This window comes from Mauremys reevesii, linkage group 5 (assembly GCF_016161935.1).
Source record: "Mauremys reevesii isolate NIE-2019 linkage group 5, ASM1616193v1, whole genome shotgun sequence".
NCBI classification, from domain to species: domain Eukaryota; kingdom Metazoa; phylum Chordata; order Testudines; family Geoemydidae; genus Mauremys; species Mauremys reevesii.
The window spans coordinates 106,463,055-106,478,147 of NC_052627.1; the positions used below are offsets into that span (position 1 = coordinate 106,463,055).

The 15,093-nt window shown below is 38.3% G+C and overlaps 1 protein-coding gene across 7 annotated transcripts in view; it reads left to right on the plus strand.

Moving 5' to 3' along the window:
- KCNIP4 (potassium voltage-gated channel interacting protein 4) overlaps positions 1 to 15,093 on the plus strand; it is an 819,764-nt gene that overhangs the window by 423,941 nt on the left and 380,730 nt on the right. For 2 of the 7 annotated variants that reach the window (XM_039540956.1, XM_039540953.1), the window contains exon 1: positions 2,621 to 2,780. The exons of the other annotated variants lie outside the window; for them this stretch is intronic. In XM_039540956.1, coding sequence (XP_039396890.1) covers positions 2,681 to 2,780 — 100 coding nt within the window. In that variant the 5' untranslated portion in view covers positions 2,621 to 2,680. Of the gene's footprint in view, positions 1 to 2,620; positions 2,781 to 15,093 lie in introns of those variants that run through there. 7 annotated transcript variants of the gene reach the window in all.

Here is a 15,093-nt window from a genome sequence, read left to right on the forward strand (position 1 = left end):
AAACCATTTAAAGCAATATATGACTAGAATGAGCTTGTGGTTTGGCAAATGATCAAGCTGTTCTCTCAACAGGCTGCAATGGAAAGTTGCTTTTTAAATCTGGCTGAAAGGGCTAGTGGAAGATCTCCCAGGATGGGGAAATATCTGGGTGATGTAGCACCATCATAGCAGCTCCTAAAATGTAGGCTGGCAGCAGGTGGCTGAGAGTAAAAACAGTAAGGTTTGTCCCATAGTTAGTCTTAAATCTCATAATGATTGACTGCATCAGAGGATTTAATATTTTATTTGCAATTCTTAACTATTTACTTAAAAGATTAAATACAAAGGATTAGAGATACACAGATACAAATGTTTATTTGTAATGGTTTTGTTTTTGCTTATTTTTAAGCAGAACTACTACTGGATTTCAGATTTTTATATTTTAAAAAACTGCATCCTATGTTTGTGTGTGTGTGTGCTCTATTTTTTATGCAAATAGGTAAGTTTAAGTAACAGATGTAGCTTGATTAGCAAGTGTCTCAAAAGTGAACAGCCTAGCGTGTGTTCTTTGTTTGCCCCTCTACCACTCCTTATGCTGTGTAAACACTGAAGTGGGGACTGGAGGTTTTAATTAAAAAAAACCTAGTACAATATATTTTGTTATAGGTGATACTTTGATTCATCATAAGAGTGAAGGACAAATAAGCAAGGATGGTGTTGCAATTAATTTGCTGGAGTTGAGCTTGGAAGATCTGGGTTCAGTTTCCAGCTCTCCTACAGACTTCCTGGGTGACCTTGGGCAAGTCACTTAATGTCTTTGTGCCTCAGATCCCCATCTGTAAAACGGGGGATAATAATTCTTCCTTTATCTCTTCCATCTTTACAATCTGTTTAGACAAGACTGACAAAACTCAGGGGCCAAAGACGCTCTTACTGCATGTGTACAATGGGTAGCACAGCATGGACTCAATTTTGGTTGGGGCTTTCAGGTGCTACCCATAATAAGATAATCCATTAAAAATAACATTCTTGTTTTTTCAATACATTTTTAACATTTTCAGCAGCCACATTTAATTACATAATCCATGGGAATGGATAGACTAATTCATATGTGGGAATATCAGATTATCTCACCCACCTTGTCTCTCACATGCATCCTAAATAACTTTGTACCTATCTTTTTTTTATGCACAGCACACAAAGCAACAAAAGTTGTTATTTAAACTGGTGGACTGGCAAATTAAAAGCCCAAATTCAGCAAGTGTTTGATCTGTGACCTGTTTGTCCATTACTGGGTGCCCTGGAAGAAGAAAAGTTTAGCATAAGTGAAACATCTTTAGAAAAGCACCTGCCCTGAGAGAAAGAGTGGGTGGGGAAAGGATGTACAAACAACTCAAGGAAAGGTGGCTTAAAGAAAGGCAAAGATAAGGTATGCAAAATCATTAAGCCTTGCAGCATTTTTGAAAGACAACCAGTGAGGCACTCACTTGAATCCCTGTTGAGAGGTAGCTCTGTACCTTGGGATTCTCCACCGATGTTTTTTTCTCTCCTTACCATTCTGGGGCTGGAGAGGAGATCTTCCCCAGCAGATAATACTTGTCAGGTGGTAACATAGGGTGATATGTGCTCATCAAGCCATTAGGCTTTGTCTGCATTAGGGAAAATTAGCATATCTTTTGCTGTGGAATCACTGTAATTTTGTCCCATGATTAACACACTGGTATTATGTTGCTGCTGACCTTGTGGAAAATACTTTGTATAGTTAATTCTCTCCCCCCCCCCCAAAAAAAAATACACTAAAAGCTTTGCTAGTGAACTCTTCCCCCCCACCCCTCTTCACACTCCCTTATCTTTTTCCTTTTTAATTTCTTTAATCTCACAAAGTTGGCTCTAAACATAAAAAAGATAAAAGGATGAAATGGAACAGGCTTGTACTTTAAAAAAAAAATAAAGTGCAAAAATAATTCTCTCTATGCTCCAGGAATAAAATATAAATATACTTGGTAGGCACAGCAGCGAATTCATAATCCTCAGGCTCTCTTTTTGACAAGAGAAAGTAATTGAAAACTCCAGTCTTAAGCTACAATATCTCTATACAATTTGATTAATTTACAGGAGACTATATAGTACTAGTTTTCTAGAAAAACACATTTCAAGCCATTCAGATTTAATTCAGCTATCCTGATTATTTTCATGTTCCCATTCTTCTTTTGATATGAGGCCTTTTTGTCCCTTAGTGTCCAATGTGAGTCCACATATTAGTTAGCTTCTGTTACCTAGGCAACTGAATATCCACAACAATGCTACAGTACCAGAAGCACTGGCACAAGAAGCAGCATATTCCCAGATGCCTAGCTATCACTCTAGGCATGTCATTTTTACAGGGGACATTTACTCAGTGACCTCCTGGGTCCTTGGGTGATCGGCACTTTACTTCATGCATGGCTGTCTTTCTGTGTAAGAGTGATAACGAGCAAACAGATAATCCTGACAGGCCTGAGTTTATCCGTCTGCCACTTCTGGCCTCTGTTAGTGTAGACAGGATGAATTCTCTCTCTCTCGTTCTCTCATTCTCTCCCCGTCTCTCTCTCTTCCCCCCCCCCCCCTTGCAGTAGCCTTCTTAATGTAGTTTAATGGCTTTACAAAGCCAGGCAGAAGAGCACTTTCCTCAGTGGCTGTGGTTGGACCATGACCTCTCACCATGAACTTGGAAGGGCTTGAAATGATAGCAGTTTTGATCGTGATTGTGCTTTTTGTTAAAGTGTTGGAACAATTTGGGCTGATTGAAGCAGGTGTAGAAGGTAAGGGAGTTTATTTCAGTGACTTCTAAAATATTTTTGTTATGATCTCTTGTAACAATGCAAGGAGCACCTGTAAACTAGATGTAAGATACTGACTGAGTCACCCAGAAATGCAGAACAGGAGCTTTGTGGTTTAAACATTACAAGTTGTAGTGATGTTTTTTCTTTTTACAGCAAAAATGTTATTAAAATACTTTCAAGTACTGTACAAATATAAAACTAGATGTTTAGCAAAGATTTTAAGAATTCTTAACTCCTTATTCATGTTTATAATCTATAGTTGTAGCAATATTAATAGATCACAAATCAGATTTCAAAATAGTTAACATGCAAATAGATTTTATAAAATGATCTATATCTATAAGAACATCATCTGGGCTGGGAGTGTTGTAACCAGCTATACATATTTTATTATAATTCCCAAGCTTATTAAAGTATCCTTCATTATCAAAGCAAAACAATGTGTTTGGGGGAAATAACTGCAGTCCTTGGATTCAAATGAACAACTCTAACATTCACTGAGGGCAGCCAAGTGAATTGCAAGTTTGTATTGCTTGATGCTGTTTATCGTAGACAATTGTCTCTTACCCTTATTAACAACAAAGTTTGTATATAAAACAGTAAACATAAGAAATCAGGTGTTTGCATTTCTTAAGTATGGCTTTTCTGAGTGCTCCATAGTAAAACATTTGATTATTGTGATATTCTTCTTAGGGCATAGTTATTCTTTTCATTTAAGTAGTTATTCTACCCAGGAAACTGGGTGCAGTGTAGTACACAAATGCACAGATATTGTTTCCCAGAATTTTACAAGCTCGTAGATTATTTCAGCCAATTTCTTAAATATTCCTGTAAACCTGCATTTTAGACTATACATGTATTTATACACGTACATTTGGGATCTCTGTCTATGAGCAGATTATGGTTTTATAGGCTAACAAGTAAAAACAAAAACAAAAAAACAACGAAAAATCTCTGCAACATATATTTGCTAGGCTTAAAGTAATCCTCCTGTGTGTGTGTGTGTCTGTGTGTGTAACCCTTTAGAGAAACTCATTCTTTTCTTCAAGTGATTTTTAAGAGTGTTCACTGAAAACTGTCTCTTCTCTCATGCTATGTATATGTAGACATAATTACAGCTCCTGAAAATGGTGTCTTCCACAGACATATTATCAGATGCATTTTTGTTAAAGCTTGTTTTAGGATGGTGTGTGAGTGCATTAGGGTCCATGAGAGTTCATTATTATTGGTATACATAACTGAGACCTTATGCTTTTGAATAGATTATTAGAAGCTGATTTTGTCTTAAACTTGTTAATTACAAAACTGAAATATCTATACTTCAGTGTAATGGTAAAAGTTACCTACAATGATAGCCTCTTACAAAATACAATCTGTGTTTAGTTGGTATATTTCTATATATTCTGTTTAGGTATGACTGTTGTATCCCAGTGAGTTTCTATGGTAAAATCCACTATTGGTGTTTTTATTTTATTTATTTATTTTTATTTTATATATAATGATGGTAAAGTCAGACTATGGGGGTAGACTTGCTTCCCAGTGTCTGTAAAATTCCTGTAAGATGTATACAGGTTTGTAGAACCGCTGACTACTGTGTTACAAAAATTCTGGAGTTCAAGGAGAACTGTTTGGTTTTTACCCTTTATAACACAGCTTTCCAGAATGTTAGCTGAAATAAACCATAAGAAAAAGTATAAAACTCATTGCTTGTGGTATTCAAAGTGTTATAGGCAACAATATGTATGGAATAAATGCATATTTTGTGGAAATTGCTCATTAGATTTATAAATGATTAAATACACAAAAATAGGGCTTCACAGAAAGGATGAATGGATGTCATGGGTTTATTCATGCCGTGCAGCTTTACTCCCTGCATGTTTCTCAGACCTGGAAAATGAAGGTTTTGAATGAAGGAAGAGGGAAATTAGTGGTGGTTGTGTTTGTGGTCTTTTTTTTTTATTTTTGGCAGTTTTACTTAGGGGATTTAAACAATTGTCTGAGGTGTTTTAGATAAACTCTATTTAACTACACTCTCGCACATATGTTACTTTGTGATACATGTATTACATGTGTAAGTGCTGAAAAGTTCTTAGAACATTTAAAAAAATTAAATCATACACAATTACAAGCCAATTCATGATGCTTATATGGTTTTCTAAAAATTTTGATAGTGTCCTTAAAATATTATTCTTTGTTTTATATTGCATTGATGCAGCTTTCATTAGGTGACATCCCTTTTCTGTGCTCCAGGATTCAACTTTCCTAGTAAGATCTCCTTGCTCACCAATAGCTCGCCTTGACTGACATTTGTTGGCTTTCTTTTCACAACACTGAGTGTTGTTCTGTCGCCTCAGATATTTGTTGATCTGTCTGGAAGTTACTTTTAAATTCAATAATTATGGATCCAAACTAGGACACCAAATCAAATGCTCCTTTAACTCTGATGTTCAGAACCATATTTGAACTTCAGAGTTCTCTCCTCCAGATGGAACGGAACAAAACCAAACCTTGGATCAGAACACCCTCAAATTTGGGGAAGCTTGGATCTGGATCTGAATTTTGTGATTCAATCAGCTACTTAATCTAGAAGGATCAAATACTTACCCTATTTAAATCTACAGCAAAATTCCATTTACTCAGTTGGGATTCTGATTTAGTTTTAACTACATAAATATATACATTATTCAATATCTTTCTCAGTATTGTGGTGTGTATTTACTATGCAGTGTTTGAATACATGTCATTATACATTGAAAGTAATTCAATACAAAGGTACTTTTTCGTATGCAAAAATGTAGTATAATGGCAGAATCAGAATATTTATTTCCCAATCTGCTGCACTCACCTAAGTAATTGGAAAGGCCCATTCAAAATATCCAATCATCCTCAGTTGCTGAAAGATTGTGCTGTGATTATAGTAGGAGTATTTCCAAACTAAAAGGAAAGATGTTTTTTAAAATGTATGACAGATATTAAAGGGAGAAACAACAGTATAATTATACAGATCACAGAACTTGATACTTGTAAGGACTCTTCAATTGCTTGTGAATTGAACAGGTGCCTACGAGCCTGCTTAAGTGTATCTTATTGGTGTTTTTTCAAAGGTGAGTATTTAAAATGTTTCCATTATTAGAGTATCAATACAGTAATGTTTTACTACAGTACAAATTGAAGTTTGAAATGTTCTTGAAAAACTGTACATGACTCTTTGGAGGGATAGGGGGGTGCAGGCTTGTTAGATATAAGAACAAGTAAATTAAAATATGCTAAAATCTTAAGGTATAACAGTAGTCAGGATATCAGTTTATATTTCATAATGTTTGTAGTTTCTTATGAAAGGTGGTAATCTGTGTACAAGTTAATCAGATTAACCAGATACAGAGAGTTTTAAATAATATATTTTTCCCCTCTGCATCTAAGACAATTATTAAAGTTCAGGTGGTCTAATCTAGCTTTTTAAAACAAAAATCTAAGAATAGAGTCGAAGTGCCTTATAAAGAGGTCAGCCCCTTCTCAGTTACAAAAATTAAAATGGTTTTCTGTTAATAGTATATTGTCAGAATTTGAATCTCATTTCTAATATTAAATGTATAATAAGTTGTGAAATGGCCCTGTTCAATCAGATAAATAATAGAACATACTTCACTTGTGTGGAGTGAGAGAACACACACAAATAGCAACAGATACTGTTCAAAGCAATAAATTGACACTAATAAAATTCACTAACTACCCTTTATGTCAGCTTTTATTTCTTAATGTTACGCTGAAACATGGTTTGTTTCTTATAATTTCCCTGGCTATAAAATGTTAATTTCATGATATCAATAATAATTTCAAAAACTTCCTTGTGAGCCCTGAGAGTGGCAGCAGTAGATTGCACAGAACTTTACAGCTGAAATCATTATAATGGAGATAAATCCACTGGATCAGTGGATTGCTGTAAAATGCCAAAGTTTCTAACCCAATCTTAATGCTGGGTATTTTGATAAATTGCTTTCAGTTGGAAAACAGTGCATGACCGTGGATATACAGGGAGTTGCTGAGTGAATTCCTAGTGCTTTCTTTTTAACAAGCACTAGGTATGACTGGTAATGACAGTCTCTCTTGAGTTACTTGTGGCTGCTCTTTTTGTTCTGCTCTGAAAACAGCAGCTATTGAATCTGTTTTGTGACCCAAACTGCAGTCTGCTGGGAACTTCAGAGTAATCACTCTTCATTGTGATGTCCATGAAAGGGAGGGGTGTGTGTGTGTGTGTGTGTGTGTGAGAATTGTCACATCAAAGAATTTATACTGATGAGCACTAGCCCGTAACAATCGCACAGGGTTGTGCACCATTCTGCATTTCTTAAGAATGATACTGTACACTCCGCCTTGATGTCCGAGGGTGTTGCATGCATGGATATTTTAAAATATGGTCCTAAATTAGCATGTGAGTAGACCTAGCTGAATGTGTCATTAGGGAATTGGGGGGAAATCTTGGACATTTTAAAATAGGTGTTTTTGGTCACTCGCTTAGAAATAGTTGCTACATTATATCTTCAGATTTTTCAAGAGAAATTGAACAACAGCTGTTAAAGCAAACCCCTAAACAATACTCAATAGCTACAATGCAAGCAGTAGATGGAAATCTAATATATTCAATCAAGGAGAGTTGTACTGTCTTTGTTCCATACATAATAAGAATAGGTCATATGTACATTTCAGATATTTATCACAGTGGAGGTATAAAGTTCTGAGTACAATGTCTGAAAACTAGAAATGGGCAAGTCTAAAAAGAGGGGCTAGGTAAACTCAGGAAATTAATAATAGGTTCCTTTAACTTGTAGCTCATTGTTATGACTAACATAATGGCTGAGAGTCATTACCTTCTGACAGCTGTTCAATTGCCTTTGTGAAATGTGTTAGTGGCCTCAGTTCAATGCCCAGTGAAGAACTTCCCTCCTGGGACTAATTGCTACTTTGGAAGATGATACTCTGCATTTCTTTAGTGCGCTACATCCCTAGATCTCAAATATGGGTAAATATATTGTTGATGGCTTCAGCAAATACTGCAAGGGTGTAATAGGTATGGAGACTGCACCACCCTGTCACCCATCATTGACTGGGCTGGCCAATTAGAAATGATGTACACTGATAGAATAACATCAGGATACTTACACAGCCATTGCCATGTAATTGACCGTAAATAAAGTAAGTTAAGCTCCAGTGCTGTCTGCCTGATGCTTTTCACAAAGCTAAATATTTAAAATTAATCTCCCAAAAATAATGGGAAGGCATTAAAAACACTTAATCGCAAGCTGATATGTAGCTGTTGCTAACAGCTTATCTTTCACGTAGGCATGTGAATACTAGGAGACTTTTTTTTCTGGCACAGAATTATAGTTTCGAAAAGTATTTTGGAATAACATAATAGTGTCCATAGGTGCTGGAATGAGGGGTGCTGTGGGTGGTGCTGCACCCCATGGCTTGAAGTGGTTTCCATCATATACAGGGTTTTCAGTTCAATGGCTCTCAGCACCCTCACTATACAAATTGTTCTAGCACCACTGATTGAGTAATACCAATTGCTTGACACTAATTATTCATAAATTCTCAGGCCAGAAGGAACCATTGTGATCCACTAGTCAGACCTCCTGTATTACACAGGCCATTGAGCTTCCCTGAATTAATTTTGTTTTAACTACAGGATATCCTTTAAAACCCATCCCATCTTCTAATTGATGGAAAATCCACCATAAGCCGTGGTAAACTATTCCAGTGGTTAATTATCTTCACTGTTAAAAATGTGTGCCTTATTTTCTAGCTTCAATTCCAGTCATTGGATCATCTTATACCTTTGTCTGCTAGATTAAACAGCTCATCAGTTTTTCCCCCTCCCATGTAGGTACTTATAAACTGTCCAGTCACCCTTCAATCTAGTTACCTTAACAAAGAGAAGATTGAAGTCCCTCTCTTTCACTATGACATATTTTCCAATCCTTTAATAACTTTCATGGCTCTGAATTTTCCTCTGAACCCTCTCCAGTTTATCAACGTCCTTGTTGAATTACGGAAACTAGAGCTGTACACAGTATTCCAGTGGCACTGGTGCCCAACAGAGGTAAAATAACCTTCATACTCTTTCTCCTTATCCCCTGTTCATCCATCTAAAGATATTACTGGCCCTTTAAGTCACAGTGGGAGCTCAAATCCAGCTGATTATCCACCATGACCCCAAAGTCTTTGAGTCACCTCTTCTCAATATATATATATTTTACTCATCCTTCAAAAATGTATTTGCCTTAAGTGGAATTTTGCAAGGTTGACTTACAATATATGGGACAGAGCACAACCTTATACTGTTTATAATAAATTAGATGAAAATTAAACCCATTGGGGAGAGTCAAAATTATTGTTTTGTTCCAAAGAAAGGTAGTGGCTCTTTTCAGGGAGAATTCAGTTGTGAATGACCATTGCTATCCTCCTTGTTTCATTAACAGTAAATGATGTAGCAAGCAGGTACAATTGAAAGAAATAGAGCTTTACTGAATATGTTGAGAGGGTGGTGTTACAAGCTAAGACTCTTCTATATGTCTCCCACCTGCCACTCCCCAGCTTCTGGTCAGTTCTGATGCCTGATCCTCTTTCTCCAGTTTTTATTGAAATAATACATTCTTTGAGTGATCTCCTGTGATGGGGGGCTACAGGGTTCTACAGGAATGTGCTTGGGGAGAGTTGTACATTAGTATGTAGGAGCACTTGTATGCTGATGACATTCAAAGTTCCTTTTAACATATCCAGTAGGTCTGGAGAGTGCAACCTTTCCTCTGATACAGCCGTTGCCACAATTCCATGTGTTCTTAGGATGTCCCAAAACAGACGACATTACAGCTGAACTGTTGAAAGGTGCTCTACTTTGGGATACAGTGGAAAGCTTCAGCTAGTGAAGAATGTCTCTATCCACCTTTTAGGCAAAGGAAGTCTACATGAACATAAAACATCCGAGTTGCAATCTGCATCCTGGTGTAATTGAATGGGTTGGTTATTTTCTGAAAAGCTCTGAATAGCCTGGAGCCTGTCAGTCTGGGGATAGGCCTCTTCTCCTGTTCATACTAGGATTCTATTAAGGACATAAGAACGGCCATACTGTGTCAGACCAATGGTCCATCTAGCTCAGTATCCTGTCTTCCAACAGTGGCCAATGCCAGGTGCTTCAGAGTGAATGAACAGAACAGGTAATCATGAAGTAATCCATCCCCTGTTGCCTATTCCCAGCTTCTGGCAAACAGAGGGTAGGGACACTTCAGAGCATGGTTTTTCATCCCTGCCCATCCTGGCTAATAGCCATCAATAGACGTATCCTCCATGAACTTACCTAGTTCTCTTTTTTAACTCTGTTATAGTGCTGGCTTCACAACATTCTTTGGCAAAGAGTTCCGCAAGTTGACTGTGCGTTGTGTAAAGAAATACTTCCTTTTATTTGTTTTAAATCTGTTGCCGATTAATTTCATTTTTGTGATCCCTAGTTCTTGTGTTATGAGAAGGAGTAAATAATATTTCCTTATTTACTTTCTCCCCGCCAGGCATGATTTTATAGACCTCTATCATATCCCCCTTAGTCATCTTTTCCAAGCTGAAAAGTCCCAGTTTTATTAATCTCTCTCATATGGAAGCTGTTCCTTATCCCTAATCATTTTTGTTGCTCTTTTCTGATTCCAGTATATATTTTTTTGAAATAGGACCATGAGAGTTGCATGCAGTATTTAAGATGTGAGGGTACAATTGACTTGTATAGAGGCAATATATTTTCTGTCTTATTATCTATCCCTTTTCTAATGATTTCCAACGTTCTGTTTGGTTTTTTTTGTTTTTTTTACTGCTGCTGCACATTGAGTTGATGATTCCACAATGACTCCAAGATCTTTCTTGAGTGGTAACAGCTGATTTAGACCACATCATTTTATGTTGCTCAGTGTCAGTCTGATCTCTTTTAGAGCAAGTATGAGAATATCTTGGTTAAAGGGAAAGGTGCAGAACTTCCTGCAGAATTCTTACCGTCTCAGCACAGAGGCTGCTGCTGCTGCTTATACTCTTGACCATTAATTTCCTATTGTGCTACTTAATATAGCACTTACATTTTGTAATCCAAACGACAAAGCTATTACTTCCAGTCCCAGATGTTTTGCTGCCAAAGGGCACTGTAGGCAGAGGATGTCATGTGAACACACTCTTTGTATGTCAGTTTTACTTCGGCTTCCTATTCGCCACATTGAGTTCCAGTCTGATTAAAATCTTCATTACACCTTGTGAAATGCATTTGACTGACTATTTTTTCTTAGTTTTGGACTATAGCCAGTGGATGCTTATTTTGTCAATGGATGTGGATAGCACAGGCTATGGTGGGTTGGAATTGTACCAATTTTTGGGAAGGCATATTTATCTTCCAGTAGTATCTGTCTAAACGGACACAATATAAATGTCTTGTTAGTTAGAGGCAATAAGAGTAATGGGTTGTTGAAGATTTTTTAATCCAGTTTTTAATAAGTCATTCTTCAGTTTACAGTATAGTGGGTAAAATAGCTCAGTAACCTTTTCATATTGTAAGAGTATAGGTGTGGTGGAAGAGAAATTATCTTGTAATTCACCTTGAGTTAATAGATTAAAATTAATCTGAGTATTAAAATCCATTCATATTTCTAACTAGTACTGAGTATTTATTACTACTACTGGTTCTTCCTGTGCTCTTCATCTATAGATCTCATAGTGCTTAACAAAGGGAGGCAAATATCATTCCCATTTTACAGGTGAGGAAACTGAAACCCAGCATACCAAAAAAATAAAAAATCCACAAGCATGTAGGGACAAAATCAGGATTATTAAGGCACGAAATGATTTACATCTAGGAAGAGAGACGAGTCAGTAAGAAGAGATTCTTTAAATACTGTTGGAATAAGAGAAAGATGAAGGCAAGCGTAGGCCCTCTACTTAGTGAAGGAGAGACAATAACTGATAACATTGAGAAGCCCGAGGTATTTAATGCCTATTTTACTTTTTTCATTTAAAAAGGTTAATGGTGGCAAACAATTAACAAGGGGGAATGAATGCAAGTCAAAATAGGGAAAAAACAGGTTAAAAATACTTAGATAAATTAGCTGCATTCAAGTTGGTAAGGCCTAATGAAATTCATTCTAGGGTACTTTTAAGGAACTAGCTGAAGCATTCTCAGAACTGTTAGTGATTACTTCTATACAGGATGTATCCCAGAGGACTAGAGAAGAGCAAACATAGTACCTCTTTAAAGGGGAAGGGGGGGGCAAAGAGGACCCAGGGAATAGGGTTACAAGGAATAGCCAGCATGTATTTGTCAAGAACAAATTATGCCAAACCAACATAATGTTTTTTCTTGACAGTGTTACTGACCTAGTGGATGGGGGAGGGGAGAAATAGACATAAAATATCTTGGTTTTCAGTAAGATTTTTGACACAATCCCATATGACATTCAAAAAGTAGTCTAGATGAAGTTAGCGTACCAGTGCACAGTTGGCTCAAAGATCAGAAACAGTAGTTATCAGTGGTTTGCTGTCAAAATAGGAGGGCATATCTAGTGGGGTCCTGCAGGGGTAGGACCTGGGTCTGGTACTAGCCAATATTTTCATGAATAACTCTGTTAATGAACTGGAGAATATCCTTAAAACTTGAGGAGGGGTTGCAACCACTTTGTAGGACAAGATTAGAATTCGAAATGACCTTGCCAAATTGGAGAATTAGACTGATATCAGCAAGATGAAATTCAGTAAAGATAAGTGCAAAGTACTTCAATTAAAAAGGAAAAATCAAATGCAAAACTACAAAATGCTATATCAAATCTGCAGCTTCTCTCCTATCTAGTAAGCCCTGGCAGAATAATTGGCTAGGCAGTAATACTGCTGAAAATGATCTGGGGATTACAGTGAATCACAATCAAATATGAGCCAGCAATGTGGTGCAGTTGTGAGAGAGGCTAATATTTTGGGGAGTATTAACAGGAGTATTGTATGTAAGACACAGGAGTCAACTGTCCCACTTGACTCAGCAATGGTGAGGCCATAGCTGGAGTTTTGGTGCCATGCTGTAGGAAAAATGTGGATAAACTGGAGAGTGTCCAGAGGAGAACAACAAATGATAAAAGGTTTAAAAAACATGATGCATGGGCGGGGGGAACTGGGTGTGTTTTTTCTTAAGAAAAAAGACTGAGGGAGTATCTGCAGGTCTTCAAATATGTTAAGGGCTGTTTTTGAAAAGAACAGATATTTTTCTCTGGCCACTGAAGGCAGGACAAGAAGTAATGGGCTTAATCTGCAGCAAGGGAGATTTACATTAGCTATTAGGAAAACCTTTCTAACTGTAAGGGGAATTAAGCACTCAAATGCACTTCCCAGGAGGTTATGGAAGCCCTGTCGTTGGAGGCTTTTTAAGAACAGGTTGGATAAACCCTGTCAGTCCTGCATTTCAGTTAGCCTAAGTAGCTTTCATTGATTCATTCAAAGACTTTAAGAGCAGAAGGAACACTAGATCATCTCATTAGACCTTGTATATCACAGATCATTAACTGTCACCAGTTATCCCTGTATTGAGCCCAGTAACTTGTTTGACTAACTCACATCTTCAAGAAATGCATTGAGTCTTGATTTTGGAGACTTTAAGAAATGGAGAATTCACCACTTACCCTGGTAACTTGACCCAATGATAGTCATTATTAAAAACCTCTGCCTAATTTCTCACTTGAAATTCTGACTTCAGCTTCCAGCCAAGTTATGACTTTCTCTGCCAGATGAGAGCTTTTTTAGAACCCAGTATTTTCTCCCAGTGATGGTATTGATACATTGTAATCAAGCCACTTCTGACTCTTCTTGGTTAAGCTAAATAAATTGAGCTCTCTAAGTCACTCACGGTAAAGCATTTTCTCCAGCACTTGAATAATTTTTGTGGCTCTGTTCTGCACCATCTAACTTAACACCATCTGTTCTTAAAATACAGACATCTGATGTGTAAGCACTGCTGTCACATTCTGGGGTACAATTCAGGCCCATGAGGGGTTATTACTGCCTGCCCTGTAAACCTAGGTGCCTTAAATGCTCTGCTGCTGTGGCTTGCAACCTGTACACCTACAGCTAGCAGACAAGCATGCACTGAGGGCATGTCTGGACTTACCTCCAAAGCGATCAATTCAGCAGGGGTTGATTTATCACGTCTAGTGAAGATGCGATAAATCGTCCACTGACTGCTCTCCGTCGACTCCGGTACTCTACCAGAGCGAGAAGCGCAGGCGGAGTCAATGGGGGAGCGTCAGCTGTTGACTTATTCATGTAGCTGAAGTTGCGTAACTTAGATCAATTCTCCTTCCCATTCTCCCCCCTCGCCCCCCACATCTCCCCCCCCCCGTGTTGACCAGGCCTGAGTGTGTGCTAAGTGGCTCAGGCTCAGCAGCTTAATTCCAGCAGCCTGCTTGTTACAGACCAGCTACATGCTGATATCCGCCAGTTTTGATTGCTAGTCAAGTGACTCTGCCACACTCCCTGTTGTGAATTTTCCCAAAACCATGTGCTCTGCAATGTCCAGCCCTTCTCTGGACTATTCAGAAGAATAAGGTTCACTTGCTGCTCTAAAGAGTCAATACCCAGCAGCTTGCCTCATTAATTGGAGTTAACAATCACTTCAAATACTACAATACAGTACTGGGTTGGTCTAAATTAAAGCAAAACAAGTTATTAATAATCTATCCTATATGATGCCAAGTAACCAAAACAGTAAAAATGGTTACAAGCAAAAGTGAAGGACATGCAACTAAACGTCTAAATTTTAATCTAGCATCTCTGATTAAGATGGTTTATGTCCCCAATCACTTTGTCCAGCATAATTTACTGTCAGGACCTTCCACAGAAATGCAGGGTGCTGGGTCTCCTTGTCTTCCTAGGTGAGAGAGAACTTAGTTCTGTGCCCCTCTCTTTTCTAGTACATTGTGATGGACCAGGTGCCCCAGCGCCCCCTCGCGGCAGGGCGGGGTGGGGCCTTGCACTGCACCACTCGCTTGTCTTTCGGTCCGTCTCTGGTAGCCGGCGTATTACGGCCTAGCGGCCAGAGTCTATGGACACCCCCTCCGGGGTAGAGTAGCACGGCCTAGCGGCCGGAGTCCGTAACCGCCCCCTCTCGGGGCGGGGTAGCGCGGCCTAGCGGCCGGAGTCCGCAAGCGCCCCCTTCGGGGCGAGGTAGCACGGCCTAGCGGCCGGAGTCCATACACACCCCTACGGGGTGGGGGTAGCGCGGCCTAGCGGC